The following is a 26665-nucleotide window of genomic DNA, read 5'->3' on the forward strand; positions in this document are numbered from 1 at the left end:
AAACAAAAGGGGTGGCTCTGCACGGGCTGTAAGTCCGGGGCACCAGAACGCGCCCCGGAGAAGGCGGCCTGGTGGCACGCAGTCAGTGAAGGGAAGACGAAAAAGAACTAGTAGACAGAGCCAACGCTCCCATTGGAAAAGATACCATGAACGGATACCGAAGCGTACATTCCGCGGCGCGGCGCGGCTTGGCGAAGCGAAACGAAGCGACCCCGGCTACGATCGGTGAGGCCATCCATATCCAGCTACAGTGACCTGGAACCGCTTTACCTCCCCCAAGGCCAGATGGAATAGCATAATAAACTTTGCATTGACAGAATAATGGGCAATTGGTTAAGAAGCGACTCATACCGGAAGGAAGTTCCCAACGGCAGCTGACATGCCGACCAACGCAGAGCTGGGCTGACTGGCGGATTGCCCTTGCGGACGCTGGACGAATCGGAATCGTGGAAGTCTTCCGCCGGTGTGACACCAAACGGCAAACAAGTGCCAGTCTGGAGGTTTATTCAGATGTTGGAGAAGGAAAGAAGATGTACACAGTTCCATGGTGATTACTAGCCTGCACACAAGAGCCTCCGAAAGTATCTTCCGCTTTGTCTGCTTTGCTTGGAAATAGATCTCGCTGTTGCTTGAGTCATTCGTTCGGTGTGTCGAACGAAGCTCAGGCGCGGCATTTTTTCCTCATGTTTAAACCTACCCAGCTAGCTTCTCAACGTTTCGGCCTTTTTTGGCTTCTGAGATGTTTCTTTTCTTTGAGTCAGCTTCTGCTTCATGAATAATCAAGAAGTTCAATGTTCAAGCGGGACAGAGAGAGAGAGAGAGAGGGAAAAGTCTACATCTCGCAATCCTCGGCGACATGTGGTAAAAAGAAGATCAAAGCTGCGGGACAATCCCGTCAGAGCATATGCACCCGGGCCCGAGCTCCGTCAGATGGGAAAGCCGATCCCGCCTTACCCTCCAATGCATCCCACGTCTGACCTTGCAGTTGCTCATTGGCTGATCAGAGGTTCGGGCGCGGTTGCTGCCTAGGTTTGGTGAGTTGGACAGCAGTAATCTGACAGCCTCACTGTCTCAAAATCGATAGTTTGTATGGGAGCACGAGAAAGAGTGTGTGGTGTGTTAGCAGTTTGGTGGTGATGGGTGGTGGTAGATGGTGGGTGGCTCAGCATACGCAGCAGCAATCGCTTCTCCAGAGGAACCAAGCTGCATGAGCTGATGCGCCAATCAGAATGCGCCGCCGACCACGCCTGACATATTCCAACATCTGAGCTTTGAAGCTATTGCTTGCACTTGCATGCTGCGGATAGCATCTCTTGTTCATCCCCCGCTTTCGGGCTGATGAGGCTTGGTCGGGCAGCTTGCTGCGACGCTACCGACTGCAAGAGAGCCTGGAGACGCTTCCCGAGGAGGCAAAACATTGTACAAACATTGCAAAAAACAGGTGATGTTGCTCATATCCAAAACGGAGAGAGAGACGTCGAAGTAAGGCAAACTTTCCTGCTGTACAACCCCTAGGAGTGTTCACGGCAGTGTGCAGGCATGTGCCTGGTCAGAAACCGAACAGCGCAAAGCCCAGCTATGCGACATCTCATCATATCCGTAAGACGAGACGAAAGTGAAGTTCGGCAGGAATAGGAAACCCAAAAAAATGAGGGCGGAAGAGTCACAAAACCTCGAGAGTTTGTCGGGAAGAGGCATTTACACGGGAATAGGGGAGATATCTCGTGCAATGTCCGCCGCTCTGTTCCATGCGTTGAGGCATCAAAAGTGACTGCGTATGTATTCCACCACCAAGGAACGATTCGATTCGTAAGCAGACTCGCAACGACCGCGTCTGGTGCTGTTTCCGCAATGCAGCCTAGAAGCCATTTTCGAAACGGAACGGAATGCCTTGACAGTGTCAACTCTCTTTCCGTTTCTTCTCGTTCTCGAAGATGCCTCTCAGAGGCTGATAGTAAGAAAGCGTAGTGGACCCTGAACACGGGAATGGAAGACGATGTTCTAGAAGGCCCGTCCTGCCCCCTCTAGCGTCGTTTCCCTTCGTGTCAATGGCGAATGGCATCTTCGCGCAGGCCAAGACGAACCATGGCACTGCACTGCACTACTACTGTAGCTACTGCTGCATGACCGATTTTGCTTTGCCTTTTGCCCCCCGTATTCTGCGTGTTCGCGGGTTCCGTATGGCATGGCATCTTGCAGAATCCCCACCTCGACTGGAGCCCCTTTTCTGTACGTGAACGAGAAGGCGAAAAGAAGAGAAAATTTCTTTAAAAAATTGAAATAGCTAGTTTTTGGGTTGGTCTTGTGCTCCAACACGATCTCGGGGACCGCCGGAGGACCTCTCCCAGCCAGTCATGGAACGTTTGCTGCGGGTTGCCGTTCGTGTTGTACAGTAGCGGCGCAGAGGGGGCCTCAAGGACCATCAAACCAAGGCCAGGGTTTGCGTCTTTCTTTCTCTCAGATCAGTCCAGGTCCGTGTCGGGCGTTTCGCTGCATTCTGCCTTGACACTCGCTCACCCACTCACGCGAGCGCCTCGCGGAGTCCCAGGGCGTTCTTGGCCTTTGGTTTGCTGGTGCTCCCATTCTCCATTGAGGCTTTGCAGGGGAGAGGGGAGAAGGGCGCAGAGCAGAGGGAGAGCGTCACCCTCTGACTCCCAGGTCGAGTTACCAGGCCGGTGGCGCAGGGTGGAAGCAGGGTTGTCCCAGCGGGCCGGGGTCGCAGAGCAGGCACCCCAGAGGAATGACGATGCAAGAAATCGAACCCCGGACCGCACAAGTGAGCTTGTTGGAGAGCTCCGGGGTGGTGGTCATGGTGTGCCTCTCTGTGCCTCTCTATTCCGCACTGGGCCCTGGTCGCTTAGCATGACGGTGGTGATTGACGTTGGATAGGCACCTGTCCTCGGTACGGATAATCTGCTATCACGGCATACAGCCTTATGGAGAAACAACATCTCTCTCAAACAGACGGTGGCTATTTCAGGGTGGGTGTTTATGGTGCCTTGTTTATGGACAATTAAACATTCTCCCAGCTGAGCTGCCGAGGTGCTATTTCCAGCCTGCGAGCGAGTACCGTTGTGACCCCCGAGTGTCATCTTCATTGACGTGAATGATCACGGCGACAGCCGCCAGCGAGCAACAGAGCGACACACGGTCAAACAGTGGATGAATGAATCCTTGACATGGAGACTGACAGCCGTGCAGCCCAGTGGATGGGAAACAGCTGAGGAACCACCGACGGCCTACATAGTACGGGAAAGTCGCAGCTCAGGGTCTTTTGGTCCGCCGGGGCGCTAGGCTCAGGTGGGCAGGAAACGGTGCCGATCCCACCTGCCTCAGGGTAAGGTACTGCGTGCGCCTGCTGCACCTGCACCTGTCCTGGGCATGCTGGGCAGGTGCAGTCACTGAGGTGGCCCCTTCCCCCCTTGTCTCGTCTTTCTGTGTGACCCCCGGACAGTATGATTTCATGGATCTGGCAGCTATACGTCACCGGCAGCAACCTCCGTCTTTCATCCCACCTTTTTTTCTTCGTCCTTCCCACATCGCCTCGCCTATTGCAACGCGACGCGGTACATCACTGCTCAGCCCAGCAAGCAGTCATCAGCCAGCCCTCTGCAAAGTACCTCTGCCTGGGCTGCGGCATCAGAGGGAGAGAGCTTAAGCCTCTCGCACCACACCATTGTTTGTAATGGGAGAAACGGATTGGAGGACTCGTTCGCAGATCCCACCACCAAACGGAACGGATTCTCGACAAAACGTCCCCTTTCAGAGACAGAGGATTCAAGAGCGCTTGAACCGTCTACGTCTACGTCTACGTCGTCTACGTCTACATGGACAGTTCAAACAGGAAAACACTGTGAACACAGAGGTCGCGGGGCCCAAGTGGAAGTCGCCTGCGCTCTACCTTACGGATACGTCCACATGATTTTGCTGCCGTGCTCCAACGAGACGTATCTTTCTGTACTCGCGCATTGTAGAGTACGCCAGACGAGGTACAAGCTGACCACGTCTGGCCCAGCCCATGACCCCATGTCACTCGTCCCCAAGTGAGGACTTGCAGCAGACTTGGGGGGAAGGAGCTTGACATCCGCTTGACATCTGGGACCTGGCCGTCCGTCGATGACAATATCACCATCTGTCCCCGTGGTCCGGCCTGCCTTGGGGCCTGGTCCTGTCCCTCCATGTCCCCCCTTCGCCTGTCGACTCGACTCGACTCGGCTGCCATACTATTCCCATGCTATTACATACCACACCAACGGGACTTGGTGGTTTGTGATTTACTACCTTTTGCCTTATTCTCTACATTACCGGACCTGACCTTGCTTGCCATACGTGCCTTCACCGAGTCGAGTCGCTGTACACTTGTCTACCTCCTCCAGTCGACACTTTGACGCCCTGGACATCTTCCGAATCCTGGATGTTATTCTCGGACCTCACGTAGCAGCACATCACAAATCACTCCTCGCCCTTCTTCCTCTCTTATCCTCCCTCCTCTCTGCTCACCCACCTTTCATATCCTCTCATTTCTACTCCATCCATCCCCTGCACAACCAACATCCAGCCTTTCCTTTTTCAACCCGCGCGCTTCCGTCACCCACGTTCCCTCCACCCCTGGCATCACACCTCACTCAAGACAACACTCCAGGCCTCTCCTCTGATGCCACATCTTGATTGCGGTTCCTGACCTGCATCCATCACTGTCCCTGGTCTTAACCCGCACCCCATATTGCGTATACCCGTCGGTCCGCCCTCGCAGCGTCTCAACACATCTCCCGCTGGCTTGCGACTCTGCAGCTTTAGTAGAAGATCCCACCCGTCTCCCATCTACACCTACCCTACATTCTCACCACTCACTCTCACGTACGACCTCACCACCAGAGACAGACAACATTACAACTCCAACACGCTCGTCAGAGCAGAACCACCGCCGGCACTGACCACAACCACATCTCACCCGCCGCCATGAGCAACGGCAACTTTCCCAACCTCGGCGCCCTGGACAACTTCGCCCGCGACCTCTTCCGCCGCGCCAAGTCCGCCGGCCCAGAGTTCGCAGACATTGCAATCGCCGTCCGCCGCCTACACACCGTCTTAAAACACCTCAAGGTCGAGGCCGAAGACCCGGATTCTCTCCTCAGCTCCCACGATGCGGCTGTCTACATTCGCCAGCTGGCGCCGCTCGTTGAGGATTGCGACTTCAACCTCAAGCAACTCGAGACTATCCTCAAGAAGTACGGCGACGTGGACCGTCTCGAGGAGCGCGAGCGCGACATGATTGACATGATCCGCACAAAGCTCGCGAACCAGAAGACGAGTATCGACATGTTTCTCGACACCATTCAGCTGCAGAACCCCACAAAAGCACAGCGCATAGTCAACGAGCAGGGCGGCAACCTCGACAACATCAAAGACAAGGTCGACGCGATCGCCGCCCGCCTCTTTGCCCGCAGACACAGCGGCGTTGGCGACGACGACGAAGATCTTTGGCAACAGTTTCGTACAGAATTAGAAAGGGAAGGATTTTCCAAGGAAGTCCTGCGGAAAAACAAGGTACGCACACAGCACACATGTCCAATGGATAACACAACTCCACAAATTCCGTCCTATAGAATTTCACGATATATGGAAACTGACAACTCACACAGGAGGTCCTCCGCGCATATATTCGTGAGCTCGAAGAGTCCACCGGTAACGATGCCACGGCTCCTCCCTCCGTCCGCGGTCTCCTCGCCCAAGAACGCGGCGAGACCTACGGCTCCTACAACGACCGCCGCAAAGCCGTTCCCGCCGTCGACCCGCGCACTTCCGTCGCTAATTTGCCGGCTCAATACAGCTCGCTCTCGACCTACGACCGTGAAGACGACATGGACGACCACAACGATTCCCTCGCCCTCATCTCGACCCGGGATCTGATGGCCCTCGACAACCTCAACACAGGCGTGGAAAACCTCCGCATCGCCACCGCACCCCTCCAAAACTACTCCATCTCACCGTCCGACGCTTCCCCTTCAACTCGCTACCTCCCTCCAGAGGTCGCCAGCAACCTCGGCGTCTCACCACGCTTCGTACCACCAATGCCCCGCGGCGGACTGCCCTTTGGCGCCTCACCACGCACATCGGCCTCACGTCTCGCTCCGGACGCCCGCGGCAAGGATATCCCTCTTGAGGCACAATGGACCCGTATCCGCCGTGCCCTCGTCTCCCCAGAAGTCCTCGAGCGGGCCGGCGTTCGCTACGAAGCCCGCCCAGACTATGTCGCGGTTCTCGGCGTCCTGACTCGCGAGGAAATCACCAACTTCGCCCGTCTTTCGGCCGAGGCCCGCGCGGCCCGCTCCCGGGGTAGACGGCCCCCACCGCCCAATAATAGCAATAACTCACCTCCCACCCCCCGCTCCCGCAGACGAGCCGACTCCCGTGGCTTCACCTCCTCTTCCGACGACATTCTCTGGGACTCCTCCGACGCTACCTCTTCCGACAGCGGCTATGACCACAAGAAGGAATCCAAGCAAGCCTACTATATCGTCCCACCCCCCAATGACAAGGAGAAGGGCACATCTCCCTCCGCCACCGTTCAGCCGAAACCAATCCTAAAGAACAAGAACGAGAACCACGTGCGTTTCGACCCGGAGCCGCACGAGCTGGAGCCCACCCCTCCCCGCTCGTACCGCGAGGAAAGAGACAAGAGTCGGCATCGGTCGTCCAGGAGGGATCACCGCGACGGTGGCCACGACAGGGACCGCGGCGACCGCGAGCGAAACCGCGATCGCGAGCGTGACTACAGAGACCGCGATCATCGTGAGCACCGGGAGCACCGCGAACACAGGGACCGCGACAGGGACCACTACCCGCGCCGCCACCACCGCGACCGCACGGCGGAGCGCGAGAGGCGGGACAAGAAGAAGGCTTGGGGCGAGACGCTCGGCGCCGTGGGCATCGGCGGTGCCGCGGCGAGTCTGTTGAGCGTGCTCACAGAGGCAGCGTCCGTCTTGTAGATGAACTTTCCACGCCCTGACATTCCGATCTTTCTCTGAAGTCTTGTACGATGTTTGTAAATGTCACCAGATCTGTACCATTTGTACTGCCTGTTTTCAAACACCTTTGCTTGTTATCAGTACATCTACGCAAAGCACAGTTTTCGTTTTTGATCATTTGGGATATCACTTTGCGTTTTATACTGTTTTGAATTTTCCCAAGGGCTGCGCCCCCAATATACCAATACAGATCGGAATACAGGACACTTGAGAGAGCGAGAGAAGAGAAAAGACCAAAAAGTTACAAACTCGTCGGCAAGACGCGCACAGTTTCCTTTGTATCCACCACTTGTAAGGATTGGAGAATGTGTTCGGACGAAGCAAGGATGATGATGATACCATCTCTCGGGGGCGGCAAAGTGGATGAGGCGCCTGCCCCTGGATGTAGAAGTATATATAAACGCAATCAATGATACCCAGATTGATGATGGCTTTTTTATCATGCTATTACCACTCTTCTCCCTCTCATTTATCTGAACCGTTGGCGTCATTACCCATGTCCTTCATGTATTTGTTATGCCTGTGTCGTATCTGCTATGCAATGCTATAACGAGTTGGCCATGCAATGACTCCCAAGAACCCGCGAATCACTCCGTATCAAAAAACACCAAATCCTGTGCTATATACCAGCTCAAGCGTTGCTCCTGGTCTGCCGACGAGGCATCTTCGGCGGATCCCCGTCGAACTCGAACCCGCCAATCTTGATCTTACTCTGACTGGTAGCGGGCTTGACCTCCTCCCCAAGCATCTTGCTCCTGATCTTTGCGCGGTGGTGCTGGGCGCCGGGGTCCTCGTACTGGATCTGCGTCGACGGCGGCTCCGGCTCCTCCTGGGGCTGCTCCTCTGTGGGCCGGCCGAGGGCATCAATCCGCGACTCGGCGCTGCCGCTGGAGGCTACTGAGGCGTTGCTGATAGCGCGGCCAAAGATGCGAGCTTTGCGACGCCGCGTCTGCGGTGGCTCCTCGTTACTGGGGGTTTCCGCACTCTTCTCAATGACACCGAGAATCTTGCTGGAGAGGTCCTCCTTTTCTGCCCTCTTCTGCGCATCACGCTCTGCCTTGAGCTGGGCTTCCAGATCCACCTTTGGTATTTCACCACGTTTGAGCTCTAGCTGGCTTTCAATGTCCCCTTCCGCAGACATCATAACTTGGTCGTCCTGTTTCTCATCAAGATGGCGCTCACGTTCCTCCTCCTCGTTAGCCTTACGCTGTCGTGCTCCCAGCGGGGTATCGGCGTCTCTCCCATCTTCGTCAACGATTTCTTGATCTCCATCGTTCTTCCTGCGCTGATCCTTCTTGAAACTTTCCTGGGCCTCGCTCATTTGGGCATCCAGTGCACCCTTGTCCGATGTGTGGTAGGGATCCGCCTCAGGCAAATCTTCGGCGGCTTCCTGCGCATCCAATCTCGATATAGGTGTCGGGTCCATGCTGTCGGCGACGCTCGTCGTCCTCGTCATGGCCGGTCTTGCCGCCACTGTAGAAATTCTGTTGCGCATGCTAGAAGATTCATTGACAGTCCCGCCACCGAAACTATCCATCTGATGCGTCTTGGCCGTCTGGAACTGGAAAGACGCAGCTGAATCCGCCTTCGTAATACTCTGCCTTGGGGCCGCAGGTTTTGGACGGTCATCTTGGAAGGCGGTTTGGTCAATTCCCACAGCCGACGTGTGCCGTGATACAGGCTTCTTCGGCATGTGAGGGATAGGTTCGGACCGTGTTCTCTGGATCGGCTGTTTAGTTTCCTTGGGCTGTTCCTTGGGTTTCGGCCGGGGTTCCAGGTTGGGGTTTTGCTTGATTTCTGAGAACATGAATGTCCTTACGGGAGCATTGAAGCCCGTCGTTATGCATTCCCAAAGCCAGTCTGAGCCGACAATAGGTATGTCGTTTTCAAAGGCGAATTTCAACTTCTCTTTGCGCGTTTCCGTGATGGACTTGCAGACCAGCACAGAAGTAGTGTCGTTGAGTCTGGCTGCATACTTGGCGCCAATCTGTTTGATGGCCTTTTCTACGTGAAGAAGATCGATGCCGGTGAAGCCTGCCGTGCAGATAGACAGGTCCTCGAAGCCGGAGATAGGAAACATGGGAAACGGACGGCCCAGAACATGACCATCTGGGTCGCAAAGCTCCTTGTTGTGCAAACACCGCTCGATGAAGAACTCCGTTACTATCTGGATCTTGTCGACGTGTGCTGAAGGGACCTGATAATGTGTCGAGGGCTGAGATTCCTGCGGGACAATCAGGAATCTATGGCGTGGTCTGACCCTGGAATCTGTAACCATCTCCTCGAATAAGTTATAGGTCTTTCCGCCGAGGGAACCTATCGTCTCGGCTAGGATCTTTGTCTTCCACGGTTCGAAACCAGTCATGAAGAAGTAGCACATCGAGAAGATGCCCGCATCAGGAGCTGGCTGCACCATGGCGTCGTGAACACCCGAGTCTTGAACCTCGATTCTCTCGCTTCTGTCGGGTGCAGAGGACTCTCCGGTGGGTTTGCTGCCGAGGATGTCGCCCCAAAGCGACTCGCGCTGGCTACTAAGCTTCATACTCGCCGTCTTGCGCAATTTCCTCTGACCACCCTCAACGACTCCGGATCTCGACCGCTTGCCGAGAGACACCCGCTTCGGGTTGACCTTGTTCCAAGCACCTTGGCCCTGCTCCTCAGGTGGCAGAGCCGGATCGAAGCACTGCTCGTCGAGAATCAAGCCACGCTCTACAGTCTGGTCGAGCCATGCGAGGGAAACAGTGCGGATACCCCAGTTACGGGCAGCCTTGAACTTCTTTCCCTCTGGCTTATGTACGATCAGATGCGACACTCGTTTCGTCAGGTCGCCGGTGTAAGTGCCACCGTTGGCTTGAATTCGCTCGATGATTCGGTTACGTTCGTCGGCTACACTGGTGTCAGAACTGCGCCTCGCCGCGGATATGGGCGAACCTACGATCGTCAAAGCCTGTCATGCACAGCAACAGGCTCCCTCGCTTCGATTCGGCAGGATTACTGGCATCGGGGAGCTCGCCGCATGTCTCCAAAGGCTTGAGTTGATGTTCGCGTTCGACAGCCGGGAAATCAATATTGACATCCGCCATCCACAGCTTCCCTACGGCATCGATCCAGGTGGCATCCATGGCCTTGATATCGGAACGTTCCTTGGCGACATGGCGGTACTTTGGGGTGTCGTAGTCGCCGACAACGAGATGGGTTACGTCGGGGGTGAGGTCGTACTTGTGGATTCCGCCGAGCTCTTCGGTCTTTTTGGCTATTTCTGCCTGAAGCAGGTGTCAGAGATTCTCCGGACAGAGTTCGCAGGTGGAAAGTCTCGCGGGTGGCTGAGGGGCAAATGCGATGTGCATCACGACTTACTCGCTGGTCGGGAGGGATGCTGGTGCAGCAGACGACGACGCCATTGAAGGGATGCGCAGAGTCGAAGGGGGGCTCGCTCGACTCCCGACTGTACGGAGAGTCCATTTCTACAGCATATCGTTGGAAGGCGATATGTCGAGGGAGCTGCTTGTATTGCTGTTGGATATGGCTGAGGATTGCCAGAGAGTGAGTGACATGCGTGAAGCTGTGCAAGGGCAACGGCGCGTCAAGAAAAAAGTCGCGTCTGCTGCCAGCTCCAATCAATTAACGTCGGTGCAGCGATGGAAGTCTGGCAAGGAGGCGCTATTGGTAGACGTCATTGGGGGAGTGTGGGGCACCTGGAGCACACTCAGTGCACCGCAGCTGCCTGAAGGCGCTGTATCTTGGCTACCAGTGATCTAACATCTACCTAAGGTAGGCGAGGTAGGTTCCATTGATGTGAGATGTCCTGCAACTCACACATCTCAACGATACCACCCACATATCTTTCCTATCTTGATGCAGACGACGATAATCCTGTTTTCACGGTGGTTCTTGTATGGCTATCTCGAGGCCTTTACAGATGCCAAGAATATGGGAAGAAGTCAAACATACCACACGAACAAACTTGTCAAGCTGTATCTTAAGGAATCCAAAAAGACATTGAGCAACAATCAGTATTTCTTTTTACCCAGGTACCTCACCTTGAAGGCTCAAATGGGTCTTAAGGCACAAAAAATCATGGTCGATTAGACACCCGTCTGAACTTCCAAGTCCTGCGTGTCCAAGGCAAGCCAAGTTTCATGACAGTGCATGGCTGTGCATAGGGACGAAGAAGGATGAGATGAAGCAAACGGGCGGGAAGGAATGACCCGAGACTGCTAGGTGAAAGCGGTGAGGAGAGAGAAAGGGAGAGACTCGAGGGGACATTGATGGGTTGAAAAGCGAGTACTAGGCATGGAAGTCGAGTTGAAGCTCCAAAGACTTGAGCCCGATTAGGAAGGCGGGGTTCCTAGGAACCTTCATTGACGGGAGTTGCGGGAGGCAGGGACAGGCTGATTTCAGGCACCTCTGTGCTTCAGACACCGCTGGAGACCGCTCGCAGCACCCTGTGGCTCTCCACTGCCTTAGCGACCAACCGCTGTGACGGGACCTGCCTTACTAGACTCGGGAGGCAAAGCCTTCCAGGTTGACCTCTCCAGACTCCAGCTGCCCGAAGCAAGAAAAAAAAAGTGTAGGTGACCCTGTGCTGCCTGCCGATGAAGGAGCTGCCCCGCCTCAAATCCGTCGGCCGCTCTTACCCCACCATATCTATCTCAGCCTTGCTTCGTCCCAGTCAGTCTCCAAAGTCGCAGCTCTAGCTCCTTCCTCTGCCTTCCCTTCGACCACCACATTCCGCGACAACCAACGATCGACGTCGTTCGCGACCATTGACCTGCCTGGAACCGACACCGTCTTTCGCGGCAATCGCTACTCCAAGCCGACGTCGTCTACATCTACTGCGCCATCGCCCGAGTCACCAACCCACATCGTCGCAATCTCCTCTTGTCGGTAAAGAGAACAGCTGCGTCACGCGATATCCCCAGAACCTCTCCTCCGCCCCTCGGGATCGAGACCGAATCGATACGACAGACTTGGTGGAACCACCGCAGCCACAATGCCGCCCTCGTCAACCCAGAAGGCTTTGGCGACCCAGTTCGTGCAGTTGACGGGTGCCAGCGACAGAACCGCACAACGGGTACGTTCATCTCCCACCGAGAAACATCCCAACCGAGTCTTGTCTTGCTCTCGTCACTCCTTCGCACAGCCCAGCTTCTCCCCCAATGCCGGAGAACCCCTCATCGTCCTACCCGACGTTGCAAGACGCAGGCCATGTCTGCTACCTACCGGAGGAACGTCGGTTGCTGCCGTGCTTTGCAACGTTGTGTCGCGCTGTCTTGCACCATCTAGACGCTGCGCTTGGATGGGCACCGAGGCGACTCTCCTTGGCGGGGGAGGGGCAGACGGACGACTATGGCGAATCGATGCAACTCTTTAGTGCTGGATGAAATGCTGACTGCTGCTCACCAACAGTACCTGAAGAATTCCGGCTACAAGATCAACGAGGCCGTCGATGCGTAAGTCATCCCTTCCATGTTCGACATGGCTTTTCTTTTCGTCTTGCACGTCGCTTTTGTATCCCTCTGTTTCGTCTCTCGCTTCGGTGCCTGGGTGTCTTTGCCCGGTTACGTCGCCTGCCAGTGGTCTTTTACCGCTCTTTTAAAGTGGTTTCCGAAGCATCCATCAATCGGACTGAAGAGCGCACCGGCCCTTCTCGGGGCAATTTGGCCTGCAGAGCAGCACGCCGCGCATGGATACGGACCGCACCTTGCTGTACCTCACGCTACCTTGCCTTGTTGGCGGCTCGCCCACGTTCTGACTGAGGTGCCCATTGTGGGGGAATATGCGGCTTTCCCGCCCACTCACTGCCCCGAAGCGCTGCTTTTTCCGGGTTCGATAACGCTGCCGTTGCGCTGCGCTTGCTGGACAATGCTCCTGCACCCAGGAGGTCGCAGCCCAGTCCCTTTTCGGGGTCACATACCGTCCACACAATCAAGAGAAAGGCCGAATCGACGCCGATTGTCAATGGTTCCTGAAACATTCAATCTGCACTTAGAATGGCCCTTAAGTTGACGAACTGCCGTGGCAGCCGCCACTTGGACTTGTTTCGACTAGCCAGCTCCTGTCTTTCCGTCTTAATTGACACCGGCGCTTCAACTCACGGACTGGCCCGCCTGCCAACCAGCTGCCACCCATCACCGGCGATCACGAAAGTTCGTTGAAAGGGGGGCCCGGTCGACACTCCCGCTGCCCTTCCGAACCTGCCGTCTGCAAGTCTGCAATAACACAAACTCTATACGGTTCTCCGGTGATACCGTATCCTCAGCCTTATAACTCAGCGCCCTGCGGCTCGTCTCGTGCTACACCGGCTAGTTCGCTGCGGAGTTCTGCCAAACAACCGACGCCGCGCGATCCTGCGTTAATGAGAAGATGGGCTGGGACGGTGTGAAGCGCGCTTCCAAAAGCATGTTTTCTTCAAAACGAAAAGGGTCCAAGAACAGCCCTGTTTGTGAGGAGAAGAACTCCGGGTACTTGAATTATCTTCAACTTCCTGAGCAAAGTTGCCAATTATGTCTCATTCCCATGTCGTCGGCGCTTCCAAGATGGTGCACATTGCCGACGTGTTTGTTGAACATCGCCAAGTCTGAACGAGAAGAACATGCTAACGGGTCTGTCTATAGCTACTTCTCTGGCACCAGTGGCACCACCACACCCACAACCTCAGCACTCGACACGTCTTTGGGTCAGATGTTCGATAAGCTTCGTGGTACGGGTTAAACGATCTGCTCTCGGGCTGCATTCGCTAACTTATGACCTAGATGATTCAAGAGATGAGAAGGACACGATGGGTGTTGAGTCGACCATGGCCTATCTTGAGAATCTTGGCGTAGACCTCGAGAACGCCGAGATGCTTGTGGTCGCAGAGCTTCTTCAGTCGCCATCTATTGGCGCGATTACGAAAAAAGGCTACATTGATGGCTGGAAGACAACCGGGTATGTTCATACCGCGCACATCTCATGGCTGCTACCCTGACATTGTCACTCTTGTCATTGATAATTTTGGCCACGCTGCAGCTCTTTACTAACAAGTATTCAGGTCCGCGACGCGTCAAGCTCACGCCGCGCACGTCAAGTCTCTGGTCAGCACACTCGCCTCTGATCCCGCTTACTTCAAAAGAGTTTACCGCTACACCTTTGTCGCCAGCAAGGAGGAGAACCAGAAGGCGCTAGCTCTCGACACAGCAAAGGTCTACTGGAGCGTCTTGTTCTCGCCACCAGGCTGGCAATGGAAGACCAAGTCTCATGACTGGCTCGAGTTGTGGTCGTCATTCCTTGATGAGAAGTGGACTCGTTCTGTCAACCGCGACATGTGGAACATGATTCTCGAGTTCGCCACCAAGACCATGTCGGACGAGACCTTGTCCTTCTGGAACGAGGACGGTGCCTGGCCGAGCGTCATTGACGACTTCGTGGCTTGGTGCAGAGAAAAGGGGGTTGGAAAGGCCGATTCCGCTCTTATGGACGTTGACGCTTAGAAATCGGAGAAGAAGAGGAAGACGCCTGACTGCCAACAACCTCTGCTTGTACGGGAGGACAAGCTGAACAATACGAGGTCATCAAGGGCTTACAAACGCGCCAAAGTCTACGCCATAGTCCACGGTTTCACAGTCGAAGGTTATGGAAGCCCCGAAAGCTCCTGATAGGGATAGATGTCTGTCATCGCGCGTAACAGCGGGGCATGGTTGACTTGGCGAAAGTTCATACTCCATACAGAAGTAGTATCATATGTCCATGGGCGTTGGACGCTGCTCACGTTGGGAGCGGGCTGCATCGGATTCCAGCATTAGCCAGTACACAGATATGACTCACGAACTTCAGACTGATTAGTATAGTACACATCGCCCCTCTTGCGCTTTTGATGTATGCTTGGAGATCGTTTCTTCTCTTTTGTATTTTCGTGCCACGTAGTTATACACTCCGCGCTGTGGCCGGCTTTACAGGCCATCAAACACCCGGCGCTGGCTCGGGAATATTCAATATCATACATCCTCCACCGGTTTTAAGACTTCATGTCTCTGGACTTCCTCGCGGCTCAGAAACCCTTGTCCTCTCACTCATCCATGAATTCGTCCCTCTCGTCTTCACGCCTTTAATGGCGTCCATCCCACTTGACATCACCAAAGCGGGCGGCGGTCTGGAGCTTGCCGTCGCCGAGCTTGACGTGCGCGGTACGAATGACGCGGGGATCGAGGTTGATGGTGTTGCGCATGTCGGAGTGCGTGGCGGACGATGCGTCGTAGCGCATGACGAAGTAGTGACCCGACTTGTGCTTCATCTGTGCCTTGGAGACGGGGCGGGGGAGCTGGAAGACGCCCCAGTTGGCCATGCCACGGATGACGCCGCCGTTGCGGAGGATGATTTGGCCGGCGGTGAGGGCGATTCTATGGTAGGTAAATGTTAGGATGGTTTGAGGGATGGGTTGAGGTGGGAGAATAAGGAGAAGATCGTGGGGCGGCGGTGGTGGTGCGGTTTGGAGGGGAGGGTTTGGTCGCATACTCTTTCACCTCGGCGAGGTTGCCCGGACGGACCTGATGGAGGTGTTAGTCACTGGATTGCAGCAGGGATTGCGTCGGGAAGTGGAGGGCTTACGATTCCTACGAGTTCGTACAACATCTTGTGGTCGACATTGACGATACTGCGGTTGAGTCGAGATGCGGATGGAGCTTCGCGATGGCCAAATTATTTCGGAGGCCCTGCGCCACAGATGTGGAATTTTCCGATGGCTAAATGTGGCTTGTGACGGTGTGGGGAGAAGCTTTAGCCACGACTGTGTGGCGCGTGATGGGTACGGATCATCCGCACTGTCCCCGCGGTCGATTGAACCAATCCAACTGAAGCAGTTGTCATCACCAATTCGAAGTCTGAATGTCACTGAAATTTCGGGTCTCATTGACGGAGCAAGGTTGGTTGTTTTTCCCGATGAGGTCTCATTGACGGAGCAAGGTTGGTTGTTTTTCCCGATGAGGTCGCGCCAGCCAGTTCTAGTCGTACACGCATATCCTACATAGTTCCTTCGTTGGTAATACAAGCCTCTATAGCTGGCCTAAATTTGTTGCTTGCTCGTGGCGCGCCACAGGCGCCATGCCAGCTTCCAGCTCGCCTTGACGGCGAATGGGTCGAAGTTGCTCGCCTCGAGGTTCGTGAGGTACTCCTGAGCAGGAATAGCCTCCAGCAGCACGCCAAATCCGCGGCGAATATCCCGCTGCACGTCATCCTCCTGCTCTTCCTCGTACACGTGCTCCTCCTCGCCCTGGTGCTCAAAGTCGTGCCCCGCATCCTGGCCCGCCCGCAGATTCTTCAGCATCTCGCGCGCCGTGATAAGGTGGTCGTTCGCCCTCGTCGCGACCTTGAATACCGCATCCTGGAACCCCTCCGCCTCGGGTCCGTACCTGAACACGTCCTCCTCGCGCAGGTTCACCTCCGACATGACATCCAGCGGCAGCAACAGGACCGGGTCTCGCGGCCGCGAAGGCTCCGCCCCGGATGGCGTGTGCACCTGCGTCTGCTGTGGCGCTGCGAGCACGGGGATGCCCCTCAGCGTCGCGACGATCCCGCACGCCTTGCCGATGTGGCTCGCGAGGTGGTCGACCTGCATCGAGCGCAGCGGCATCGCGGCGAGGACGGCGTACATGAGCGTCGAGTACGTGTTCTCGGCGTACTCCTCAAGCGCGGCCAGCGTGGCGAACGGGCGGTTGTCCATGTGCTTCTCTCTCGTCTTGATGACTCTCTGCGCCCAGAAGCGGATCGAGCTCGCGGTGCTGCTGCGGGAGCGCGCGCGGAGGTCCTGTAGGGCCTGGTGGAGGAGGACGCAGATCGGCTCGGCGGGCGGCGTGCCGGCGAAGGTCTTGTCGATCGACTCGCGCCAGAACTGCATGCGCAGCTGGCCTATGACCGGGTTCGAGACGACTTCGGGGAGGCGGACGAGTTCGAGGTTAAGGGCGCGCAGAGCGAGATACGCATCCTGAGCCCGGGGAGAGAGGAGGCGATAGACTAAATGGGCATCGTGGTGGCTGTGTCTAGGGTGTTGTTAGCAATGACTGTCGAGGTTGCTACCCGCTGCTGATGGGAGAGAGGCGATTGCGCTTACTGAAGCTGCGACTGACAATACTGCCTCGCCTTGACGACGTCTGCGTCGGTGATGATGCCCCTGGCTCCCCGCGGAGGGGTCTGTACGAGCCTTCTCAGGCCATGGCCGACGATGCGTGGTCGATTCATTCAGGAGAATGTGCTGTTGTGATGCGCCATGTCGGGGCTGCTTCTTCAATGTGAAAATCGCAGCTTGAAGGCAAGTGGGTCTTCTTTACAGTGCGGTGCAGCTGGGGCGACGGGATGCGCAAAATGCCCGAGTCAACCACTTTTTGTTTTTTTACGGCGTGTTAACCCAATTATGACGTCTTGCAGAGGGATGTTTAAGTGGCTTACATAAGGTGTCACGCAAACACGTGATGACCCGACGCGGTCAGTCGCGCTGACTGATTCGCCTCGCGTCTCCATTCTCTGGAGCTGGGTTGAGTGTACTTTTGGTCGCCTGTTTTGGCATTGTAATCCTGCCACCTTGAAGGGTATTTCGGGGAGCATTTCAAGTTCTATAATGGATTTCACAGGCTCTCCCGAGCCTCCTGCCAAGAGGAGACGCTTCTTCTCCGACGATGATGCCTTGAGCCACAACTCGAGCCCGGCGCTGCCCACCCCGCCGACACACCAGAAGCAGCGGTTCTTTCAAGATGTCGACGACGACGACAGGGCGCAGATCAAGAGCGAGGATGCAGAAGCGCCTTCCTCGCCATTAAAGTCACGCGGACCGCTGGTCGAGCAGCCAATCGAAGATGCCTCCAACCGCGCTGCCCCTCCTCCGTCCGATCTCCAGCGCGAAGAGTCCGCCATGACTTTCGACCAGGAGATGTTTGAGAGCTTCGTGGGCGACAAGGTTGCTGCGGATGTGTTGGATGTTGTACGAGAGAACTGTGGGAACAACTTAGAGCGCGCAGTCAATATGTACTTCGACGGCACATGGAAGAACTTCAAGAAGAAGGCTCCCTCGGTCAATGCTTTCGCCAGACCGTCCGCCGCCGCCGCCATATCGACCGCACAAGACGTCCCGATGGAAGATTCCCCGAAACCGATCATTCGTCGAAGCATGCCCGAGTCTCGATACATTGGATCTCTTGGTGTGGAGGGCTGGGCTACGCGCAGCGGTGCCAACCTCCTCAAGCATGGCGATGTTGTCAAGATTGACAGGCAAAAGATCCAGCCTCCCAAGGCCACACGAGTTACAAAGTTCGGCGTCACGACTGTCGCCCCTCGTGGCGGATCTGCTGCCGCGAGACGCGTAGATGTCTTGGTGCGGTTTACGACGAGCAGCGGCATGGAGATTGGGAGACTGGCGAAGGAGACGGCGGAGTGGGTATCGACATTAATGGACCAAAAGATTTGCCGCTTCGAGGGCACATGTGTCTACGCCCCTGAAAGGCTACGGACGAACGACACGGTCTTTATCCAACTCAAGTGCCACCTGCTGGCTTCGGCATTCCACAGTCCCGGGTTCAAGGTCGCAGAGAACAGGGCGGCGGGTTTTTTTGAAGAGAAGGAGTCCACAGAAGAGAAGGAACTTCGGTTGCGACAGGTCGCTTTGGTCAAACTCCTGCACGAGATCAACCTCGAACCCACGAGAGTGAACTCGGCGGCATCGAAGAACGCGAAGCATCAGAGACAAGGATTACTGCAGGCGGCGGAGATGGACGAGAAGAAGGAGAAGGAAGCCACAAAGGTCACAGCCAAGGAACCGGGGTCTTCCCCTGGCTCTGATGAGCAAGAAGACGGCGAGGAGCTGGAGCAGGACCAGCTAGACGCGCTGTACCGGAAGGCTCAGTCGTTTGACTTCAATACACCAGAGGCGGAGCCGGCGGATACGTTCGCGATGGACCTGCGGCCATACCAAAAACAGGCATTATACTGGATGATGACCAAAGAGAAGGATCTAAAAAGCAACCGTGAGCCCAGTATGCATCCTCTATGGGAAGAGTATGCCTGGCCACTCAAGGACACCGACGACAAGGATTTGCCTCAGGTACAGGACCAGCAGCACTTTTACGTTAACCCGTACTCAGGCGACATGTCACTGGACTTCCCCGTCCAAGAACAGAACTGCCTAGGCGGTATACTTGCCGATGAGATGGGTCTCGGCAAGACCATTCAAATGCTCAGTCTCGTCCACTCGCACCGGTCCGATATTGCTCAACGAGCCAAGGCGGAGGGCGGTGCCCCTGCGTCTGTCAACGAGCTGCCCAGACTTGCTTCAAACTCATCCAACGTGCTCTCAGCGCCATGTACGACGCTCGTTGTGGCGCCCATGTCACTCCTGGCGCAATGGCAGAGTGAGGCTGAGAAAGCTTCCAAGGAGGGCACTCTCAAGGCCATAGTTTACTACGGCAACGAGAAGGCCAGCAACCTCCAGGCGATGTGCTGCGAGGCTAGTGCTGCGTCTGCCCCTGACGTGGTCATCACCAGCTACGGAGTTGTCCTCTCCGAGTTCAATCAGGTGGCCGCCAAAAAGGGGAACAAGTCCGACCACACCGGTCTGTTCTCTCTCAACTTCTTCCGCGTTATTCTTGACGAGGCCCATCACATCAAGAACCGACAGTCGAAGACAGCGAAAGCTTGCTACGAGATATCCGCCGAGCATCGCTGGGTTCTGACTGGAACGCCAATCGTTAACAAGCTGGAGGACCTCTTCAGTCTGGTTCGCTTCCTCCGGGTTGAGCCATGGAACAACTTTTCCTTCTGGAAGACTTTTATCACTGTTCCTTTCGAGTCGAAGGATTTCATGCGCGCACTAGATGTTGTCCAGACGGTGCTTGAGCCGTTGGTCCTCAGACGAACCAAAGACATGAAAATTCCAGACGGCGAGCCACTCGTTCCTCTTCCACCGAAGCATGTCGAGATTGTTGATGTCGAGCTGGGGGAGACAGAACGAGAAATTTATGACTACATCTTTACACGAGCAAAGCAGTCTTTCAGGGAGAACGTGGAGGCTGGTACCGTCATGAAGGCCTTTACCAGTATTTTTGCCAACATTTTGCGGCTTCGTCAGTCATGTTGTCATCCCGTCTTGGTGAGAAATAAGGAGCTTGTTGCAGACGAGTCGGAGGCTGGTGCGGCTGCGGACCTAGCCGCTGGTCTTGCGGACGACATGGACCTTGGCTCGCTCATTGAGCAATTCTCAGCCACTGTATCCGAGTCCGAGTCGAATCCCAACGCATTTGGCGCACACATACTGGGTCAGATTCGCGACGAAGCGGAGAACGAATGTCCCATTTGCGCGGAGGAACCCATGGTCGAGCAGACTGTCACTGGATGCTGGCACTCAGCCTGCAAAAAGTGTCTCTTGGATTACATGAAACACCAGACCGATAGGCATAAGGTTCCTACCTGTCCCAATTGCCGAGCGGAGATCAACTACCGCGACCTTTTCGAGGTTGTCAGACACGATGACGACCCGGACATGTTCCAAAAGTCGAAAATCAGTCTGCAGCGCCTGGGCGTAAACAACTCATCGTCCAAGGTGGTCGCCCTGATCAAATCTCTGCGCGAACTGCGGAAGGAGCAGCCGCGTGTCAAGTCGGTCGTCTTTAGCCAGTTCACGTCGTTCCTGACGCTAATCGAGCCGGCGCTGGAGCGGGCCAACATCAAGTTCCTGCGCCTCGACGGTACCATGGCTCAGAAAGCCCGCGCTGCGGTATTGAACGACTTTCAGGACTCAAAGACTTTTACAGTGTTGCTCATCAGTCTCCGTGCGGGTGGCGTGGGACTCAACTTGACGTCGGCGAAGAGAGTATACATGATGGATCCATGGTGGAGTTTTGCGGTGGAGGCGCAGGCCATCGATCGTGTGCATCGCATGGGACAAGAGGACGAGGTGAAGGTTTATCGGTTTATATGCCATGGAACTGTGGAGGAGAGGATGCTCCGTATCCAGGAGCGGAAGAAGTTCATGTGAGTTTCTCTGTGGTTCGGTGCATTTGCTTCTGCTAACTTCTTTCAGTGCGACTTCGCTTGGCATGATGAGTGATGAGGAGAAGAAGCTTGCTCGTATTGAGGACATTAAGGAGCTTCTTAGCTAAACGGGCGACTGTGGATAATAACGCTCATGGCTGGTATGTACGAATAATTATGGTGCTGGGCGTTTAACGCACCCAGGATGACACGCGACGTGTCGATGAAGATGACATAAATAGCATACGTATCCTTCCATCGACAAAATGAAGATGGCAAGACACGTTGTATAAAGGCTAAAAGGGCCTTACTTGGTCAAAGACATGGTCTCTATTGTGCCCATTGTGCAGCATGCCACGATGCTTTGAGGAGGTGAAGTGAATCATTGGCAATAAAGGGCGCCGAAGTCCGAGGTCGTGAAAGACCTCTGCACCTTGGTTGACCAAATATCGTCGAAAGGATATTCAAATAAGATGCAAATAGAAAAGAACGCCCGTAGCCGATTCGGTAACGCTTGTCGCAGACCTGCCTTCTTAGATCGTGTAGGTTAACTTGGCTCGACGTCGAAGTCAACTACCTCACCTTCACCACCCATAAGGCGACAACTGACCTCGTTCCGAATACTCACCCGGCATCTCTGGATTATTCCACGCGACACTTGCCTGAAGATAAATCGAAAAAGGCAAGTGCGCACCTCGCACTTCGCCTCAAACCAAACTCACCTGCGCACCTCACCACCAAACTCACACCCACATCACACACCAAACCCACCAGAACACGAAAAAAGCAGCAGACGCAGGTCATTTGAAACAAACACAACCCTTCTCGCCCTACGAAATATTTTACGGTTCTTTACGAAACGGACGATATTTCACGGCAAGAAAGAGAACGAGGGCCTACTGACTTGACGACTGTCTCACCCGCTCGACTCACGCCCGCGGCGCAGTGAATCACATGAGAGCAGGCGCGAAAACCACAACCAGAGGCCGCCATCGCCGCATGACCTAAAATTTAGGCACGAGTTGAACTCTGGCAGGCGGGAGCTAAACAGCACCACGAGTTTTCCGGTGGGAGTCACGAAAGAACAAAAAGTCTCGAAGGCCTCAAAAGAGAATTTTCCTCGGTTTCCTTTCTTCTTTTCAGTCGGAGAGAAATCTCCCAAAGGAAAAAAAAAAAACCATCGATCGCTACGCAGACACACACTACATTCGCTTACACAAATACACCAACCATCGACAGCGCTGCGCTGCAGCAGCAACACCAATCTAACAACTATGGACGTACTCCTCCGTACACTTACACGCCGCAACACGTCCCCGCCTCCCCGCGACGGCGGCGGCGGACGCGGCCGCAACCGCACACGAAGAGATGATGGTGGCGGTCACAGCAGGCAATTCGAGCTTATTCTGGAGATGCTTGCGAAGGGTCTCGTCGAGTATGCTGTGCGCAAGTACATGCCCGGCCAGGGCGGCGAGCGGGACAGGGGCGTCCACGATGATCGGGTAAGGGCCAGGGGCAGGGACGACGAGGAGAGGCACCGGGGCGGTGTTCCGAACATGGACGCCGACGTGCTGGAGACTATTGGGAAGAGCATTCTGGCCAAAGCTATGGAGAAGTTTGGCGGCGGAGCGGGAGAGGAGAGAGGTGGTGAGAGGAGTGGCGGCGCTGGTGGTGCTAGTGGTAGTGGACGAGAGAGGACGCGGGGTGGTAGTTTGGATCGGTATGCGAACTCGCGGGCACTCTCTCGCGAGGATCGGGGAGATGGAAAGGACGGCGGTCAGCGGAGACGGGGGCAGAGCGAGCACGGTCGGAGGGATTCACCGGATCGGGAGCCGACACATCGTGACGAGCAGCAGCAACAGCGGCGGCATCGTCGACAAGGCCATGGCTGGACGGATTACGGTCCGTTAAAGACGGAGCTGGAGGCGCTTTCGAATGCCATCATCTCGCTGAATGAGAGGCAGCCCGGGCACGCCGACTGTGAGTTCTACGATGCGTTCACGGAAAGGTCGGGGAACGTCCAGGAGAAGATTGGGGCGGTTATGGTCAGGATCCGGGAGAGGGAGGAGAGGCGGGAGGAGAGGCGGGGACGGAGGAGAAATTGAGGGTCTGCTCACGAGCAAACTACATTGGATGTGTTTTGATACGAGATTTGCTTTTACGTGCATAGGGGCGGGAATACCCACTGGTTTCAACAAGCATGGAGTTTGCAGACGAGGGGACGGAGACCCCGGGTTTCGGAACGTAGCGGCTGGCAGATACCCGTGATGTTTGTAGGATAGGATAGATAGTCTTTTCCCCCATTCCCGTTCGTGTTTTGGGGGGAATAGAGTCAGCAATGACCATTTGCATCATATGAAGAGAGGTGACTAAATACCGGGAGGCGGATGTGCGACGTTGCGCTGCGGGCTCCGGTGGTTTGGGACCGGCTTTCCGTCTGCTGCGTTTGTGCATGTACATGAAACGAACTTTAGATCGTAGGAATAGTAGCATGTTGATTGCTGATTGTTGGCGCTTCAGGTCTAATACTGGCATCAGGTGCATAGTTGCGTTTCGATATATTGGCAGCAGCCTGTGATGCCGTGCCAGACTTAAGACTCATATTGCGCCATGCCACGATCTTTGGGATACGGGGCAAAGTTTTGGTTTTGTCGACGCGAGGAAGCCTGGCGTGGTATCATCTGATTATAATGAGTATCATTACCGGGTCTTCCTACGATCAAAGTTGTCCGTATCGCCATGGCCCCTATCCCTCGTCAACATATCGACGCAAACACGCCACTACACAAACTATCTCGCCGCGACGCAGAAGGTGGACGAGTAGCAGGCTGGCTCGTCGGCTGTCTCCTAGCAGCCGTGCTCGCGTGCGCCATCATATACTACTGCTTCAACTGCCACTTTTCACCCAAAAAGAAGACCAAGAAAGGAGATACCGAGCATCATCACAAACCACATAAACACCCAATGATGCACCACGCACACCCCACGACACGGGGACACACTCATGGACATACTGCCTTCGCACACCGAGACGAAATCCCACATACTCACAGGTGGACTCATCATCACCACAGACGAGCTCACCACCACCACCAAAAACGCCCAAAGAAGAAGACCAAGACCAAGAAGAAGGCAAAATCAAAGAAGAGGGCCAGCAAGAATGGCCGTGGCAAGTCTCGTGGTGTTGAGGTGAGGTTCATGCCGATGCCGCCGATGGAGATGCCTATGGGGGTTGGCATGCCGATAGCTCCGGCACCGGTGGCCGGTATGGGCATGGGCATGGGACTGGGCGACGTCGGCATCGGCGTCGGCATAGGGGTGATGGGTGACGATTTCGTCGATTATGGGCCGCCGCCTGGGGACATCGACCCAGGGACAGAGATCGGTTGGGGCGTTGATCCCATGTTCCCACTGCAGCGATTTATGGATGACAATTATTCTGATGCTGATGAAGACATGGAAGTGGGCTGCAACGAATGCTGTTTTTCTTTCTTTGATGCTCTTTGCGGCGTTGAGCCCGGGAGCCGGGACCTGAGGAGGGAGGCAGCTGGCGATGGGCCAATACCCCTGGATGACAATGAGATGGCGGCTGATTGATGCAGCCGCTTTGTGGCAGGTGGGATACTCCGATTCATGGGGATAAGAATAGATCTGAACTGTTCATAATAGGAGCTCGTGAGTTGGGATGTGAAGATGTTTGCTTGAATAAGGGATGGAGGAACCGTGTTTCGAAGATGAAAGGCTGCAATCAATTGGCAAAGAACGCGATGAGAAAACGTAGCAATCGACTGTACATGGCTGTTTTCAACCGGCGCCTGGTATCGCCGTTCATATCTGCCGTCAAACTCCTGCTCAAAGCAAACTCCTGACCCAAACAACGACCTAACTTACATCATGTCAGTGTACACAAGCATCAGAGAGGCCTGTAATCATATTAGCACAACGGAAGGCTTCATTGGTAGGCTATTGACCAACATATTGGTTGTCCTGCACTCAACGCTATGCTTCACGAAACATCAAAGACAGCCATATCACTCTTTATCCGCAGGTGCAGCAGCAGGTGGAGGGGGAGCCGGAGGATCGGTCGGGGGATCAGCCGGAGGGTCGGCAGGGGCTGCGGAAGGTGGAGCTGACGGCGGCGGAGGCGGGCCCGGAGGCGGTGGACCACTCGTGGAGGAGCTCTTGGAGCTTCTGTTGGAGCTTCTGTAACTGACGGTCTTGTGATAGATATGACGACGCTGTCGGCGTCGGCGACGACTGATGCGGTTGAGGGATTGTCGGTAAAAGTAGAGGAAAGCGATCGAGCCGAGGATGAAGATTAGAATGGCAACCCCGACTGTAACACCGACTGTGATATTGGTAGTCTTGTTCCCTGCAATTCCGACCTGTCTCTTTGTAAGAGGGGCCGAAAGACCAGGAGCCACGACTTTTGTCCAACGTACAACCGGTGGCGAACGCCTCTCAGCCTCAAACCCGGAGGCTCGGGGGAGTGGAAGTGGGATGTACATCTAGGGCGACGAGGGGGGTGGCGTGCTTTTGGCAGCGAGGTGAATATGAATGGACTAGAATACAACAGGATAATTACCGAGTTACAACGTATAGACACCACGAATGTAGAAAAGAAACATTTTGAAACATGCTGTGTAAAAGAAAATAAACAAAGACGGCTGCACGATGCCTCGTTGAGGAGCGAGAAGCATATTTAACCTTGGGTTTGCCTCCAGGAAGAGCGGCACAGGCACATGGATGGGCGCCGGACGTGCCCATTGGGATCTCGCGTGAGTTGATGGGCATTCCGTGATGCTTCTGAGAGGTTGGAAACGGGGAGGAGATATGCAAGAGTGGCACTGCGCAGCGAATGCGGAGGTGGAGGGAGTGTAAGAGTGTATATCCGCGTCCAAACAAGAACAAGATGCAGCTGGCCAAAGGCAGGCTGCCCACGATTATGCGTGCCGCATGCAGTCGCCAAACCAATGGATTCATTGCAGGCGCGACCATGGCTCCCCCATGCAGCGGTTCCCGCACTCGTCGGGCCGTCCACAGCCCAACCTGGGGGTGTTCCTGCTGGTGGTGTCGTGGGGGAGTTGAGGGCTGCCAGTCGCGTCAGGTGAGGCTATCGAGCTGCAATGGGCTGATGCCTTGGGGTTGACTGCAGCAGTTGCACTGGCAAGTCTGCCGGATCGCCTCCTTCGTGTAGACCCAGTAGTCGCCAATGTGAATGCAGAGGCGACGATGAGAATGAGAAATGAGGAAATGACGGAAGTGCTCGCCACGAATGCTTGAATCGTGAAGCCGCCGTTGGGCATCAAGACGATCGAAGGGTCAATGGGCCGCCATCGTCGCGGTAAGCGTGGGATCGGTCATGGCGTTCCGAAGCGGACGGGTCTAGTTGAAGCTTCTTTGATGGAGCAGTGGAGTATTCCGTCCTCTTCCATGGCTTCGGAAGCGATGCTGGACGATGTTGACAAGGGGCAGAGGTGATGAAAGTCATGGATGGCACATTAGGAGGAGAAGGGGTCAAGCTGGCGATGCAGTTTACGTTGGCGTGCTATCTTATCGGGGCATTGAGCGCCTGACTAAGCTCCCGTAGCACTGTATCCGTAGCTGCGGTGGGCTGTTGTTCTTCTCTTCTGTGTGTTCTCTCCAAC

The 26665-nt window shown here is 55.3% G+C and overlaps 8 protein-coding genes across 8 annotated transcripts; 5 read left to right on the forward strand and 3 right to left on the reverse strand.

The window, feature by feature from the left end:
- Positions 1-4959: 4959 nt before the first annotated feature.
- On the forward strand, positions 4960-6989 carry GCG54_00012061 (uncharacterized protein; the record flags this gene model as incomplete). Its single annotated transcript, XM_045411949.1, has 2 exons — positions 4960-5547; positions 5643-6989. 2 exons carry the CDS (start codon positions 4960-4962, stop codon positions 6987-6989), a joined length of 1935 nt encoding a protein of 644 aa, XP_045263733.1.
- A 670-nt stretch (positions 6990-7659) lies between these two features.
- Positions 7660-10490, reverse strand: GCG54_00012062 (S-M checkpoint control protein rad4; the record flags this gene model as incomplete). The annotated part of the gene is made up of 3 exons (XM_045411950.1): positions 7660-9914; positions 9964-10291; positions 10386-10490. 3 exons carry the CDS (start codon positions 10488-10490, stop codon positions 7660-7662), a joined length of 2688 nt encoding a protein of 895 aa, XP_045263734.1.
- Positions 10491-13547: 3057 nt separating this feature from the next.
- GCG54_00012063 (Defective in cullin neddylation protein 1) lies at positions 13548-14500 on the forward strand (the record flags this gene model as incomplete). The annotated part of the gene is made up of 3 exons (XM_045411951.1): positions 13548-13731; positions 13784-13958; positions 14062-14500. The coding sequence occupies 3 exons, from the start codon at positions 13548-13550 to the stop codon at positions 14498-14500; spliced, it is 798 nt and encodes a 265-aa protein (XP_045263735.1).
- A 614-nt stretch (positions 14501-15114) lies between these two features.
- On the reverse strand, positions 15115-17240 carry GCG54_00012064 (NADH dehydrogenase (ubiquinone) complex I assembly factor 6; the record flags this gene model as incomplete). The annotated part of the gene is made up of 5 exons (XM_045411952.1): positions 15115-15406; positions 15522-15553; positions 15615-15660; positions 16100-17035; positions 17113-17240. 5 exons carry the CDS (start codon positions 17238-17240, stop codon positions 15115-15117), a joined length of 1434 nt encoding a protein of 477 aa, XP_045263736.1.
- A 376-nt stretch (positions 17241-17616) lies between these two features.
- GCG54_00012065 (DNA repair protein RAD5) lies at positions 17617-21145 on the forward strand (the record flags this gene model as incomplete). The annotated part of the gene is made up of 2 exons (XM_045411953.1): positions 17617-21017; positions 21067-21145. 2 exons carry the CDS (start codon positions 17617-17619, stop codon positions 21143-21145), a joined length of 3480 nt encoding a protein of 1159 aa, XP_045263737.1.
- Positions 21146-22291: 1146 nt separating this feature from the next.
- On the forward strand, positions 22292-23122 carry GCG54_00012066 (uncharacterized protein; the record flags this gene model as incomplete). Its single annotated transcript, XM_045411954.1, has 1 exon — positions 22292-23122. The coding sequence occupies one exon, from the start codon at positions 22292-22294 to the stop codon at positions 23120-23122; it is 831 nt and encodes a 276-aa protein (XP_045263738.1).
- Positions 23123-23756: 634 nt separating this feature from the next.
- Positions 23757-24614, forward strand: GCG54_00012067 (uncharacterized protein; the record flags this gene model as incomplete). Its single annotated transcript, XM_045411955.1, has 1 exon — positions 23757-24614. The coding sequence occupies one exon, from the start codon at positions 23757-23759 to the stop codon at positions 24612-24614; it is 858 nt and encodes a 285-aa protein (XP_045263739.1).
- Positions 24615-25048: 434 nt separating this feature from the next.
- GCG54_00012068 (uncharacterized protein) lies at positions 25049-25525 on the reverse strand (the record flags this gene model as incomplete). The annotated part of the gene is made up of 2 exons (XM_045411956.1): positions 25049-25402; positions 25460-25525. 2 exons carry the CDS (start codon positions 25523-25525, stop codon positions 25049-25051), a joined length of 420 nt encoding a protein of 139 aa, XP_045263740.1.
- Positions 25526-26665: the final 1140 nt, after the last annotated feature.

Source organism: Colletotrichum gloeosporioides (assembly GCF_011800055.1).
Source record: "Colletotrichum gloeosporioides strain Lc1 chromosome Unknown consensus_49, whole genome shotgun sequence".
In the NCBI taxonomy this organism is placed as follows: domain Eukaryota; kingdom Fungi; phylum Ascomycota; class Sordariomycetes; order Glomerellales; family Glomerellaceae; genus Colletotrichum; species Colletotrichum gloeosporioides.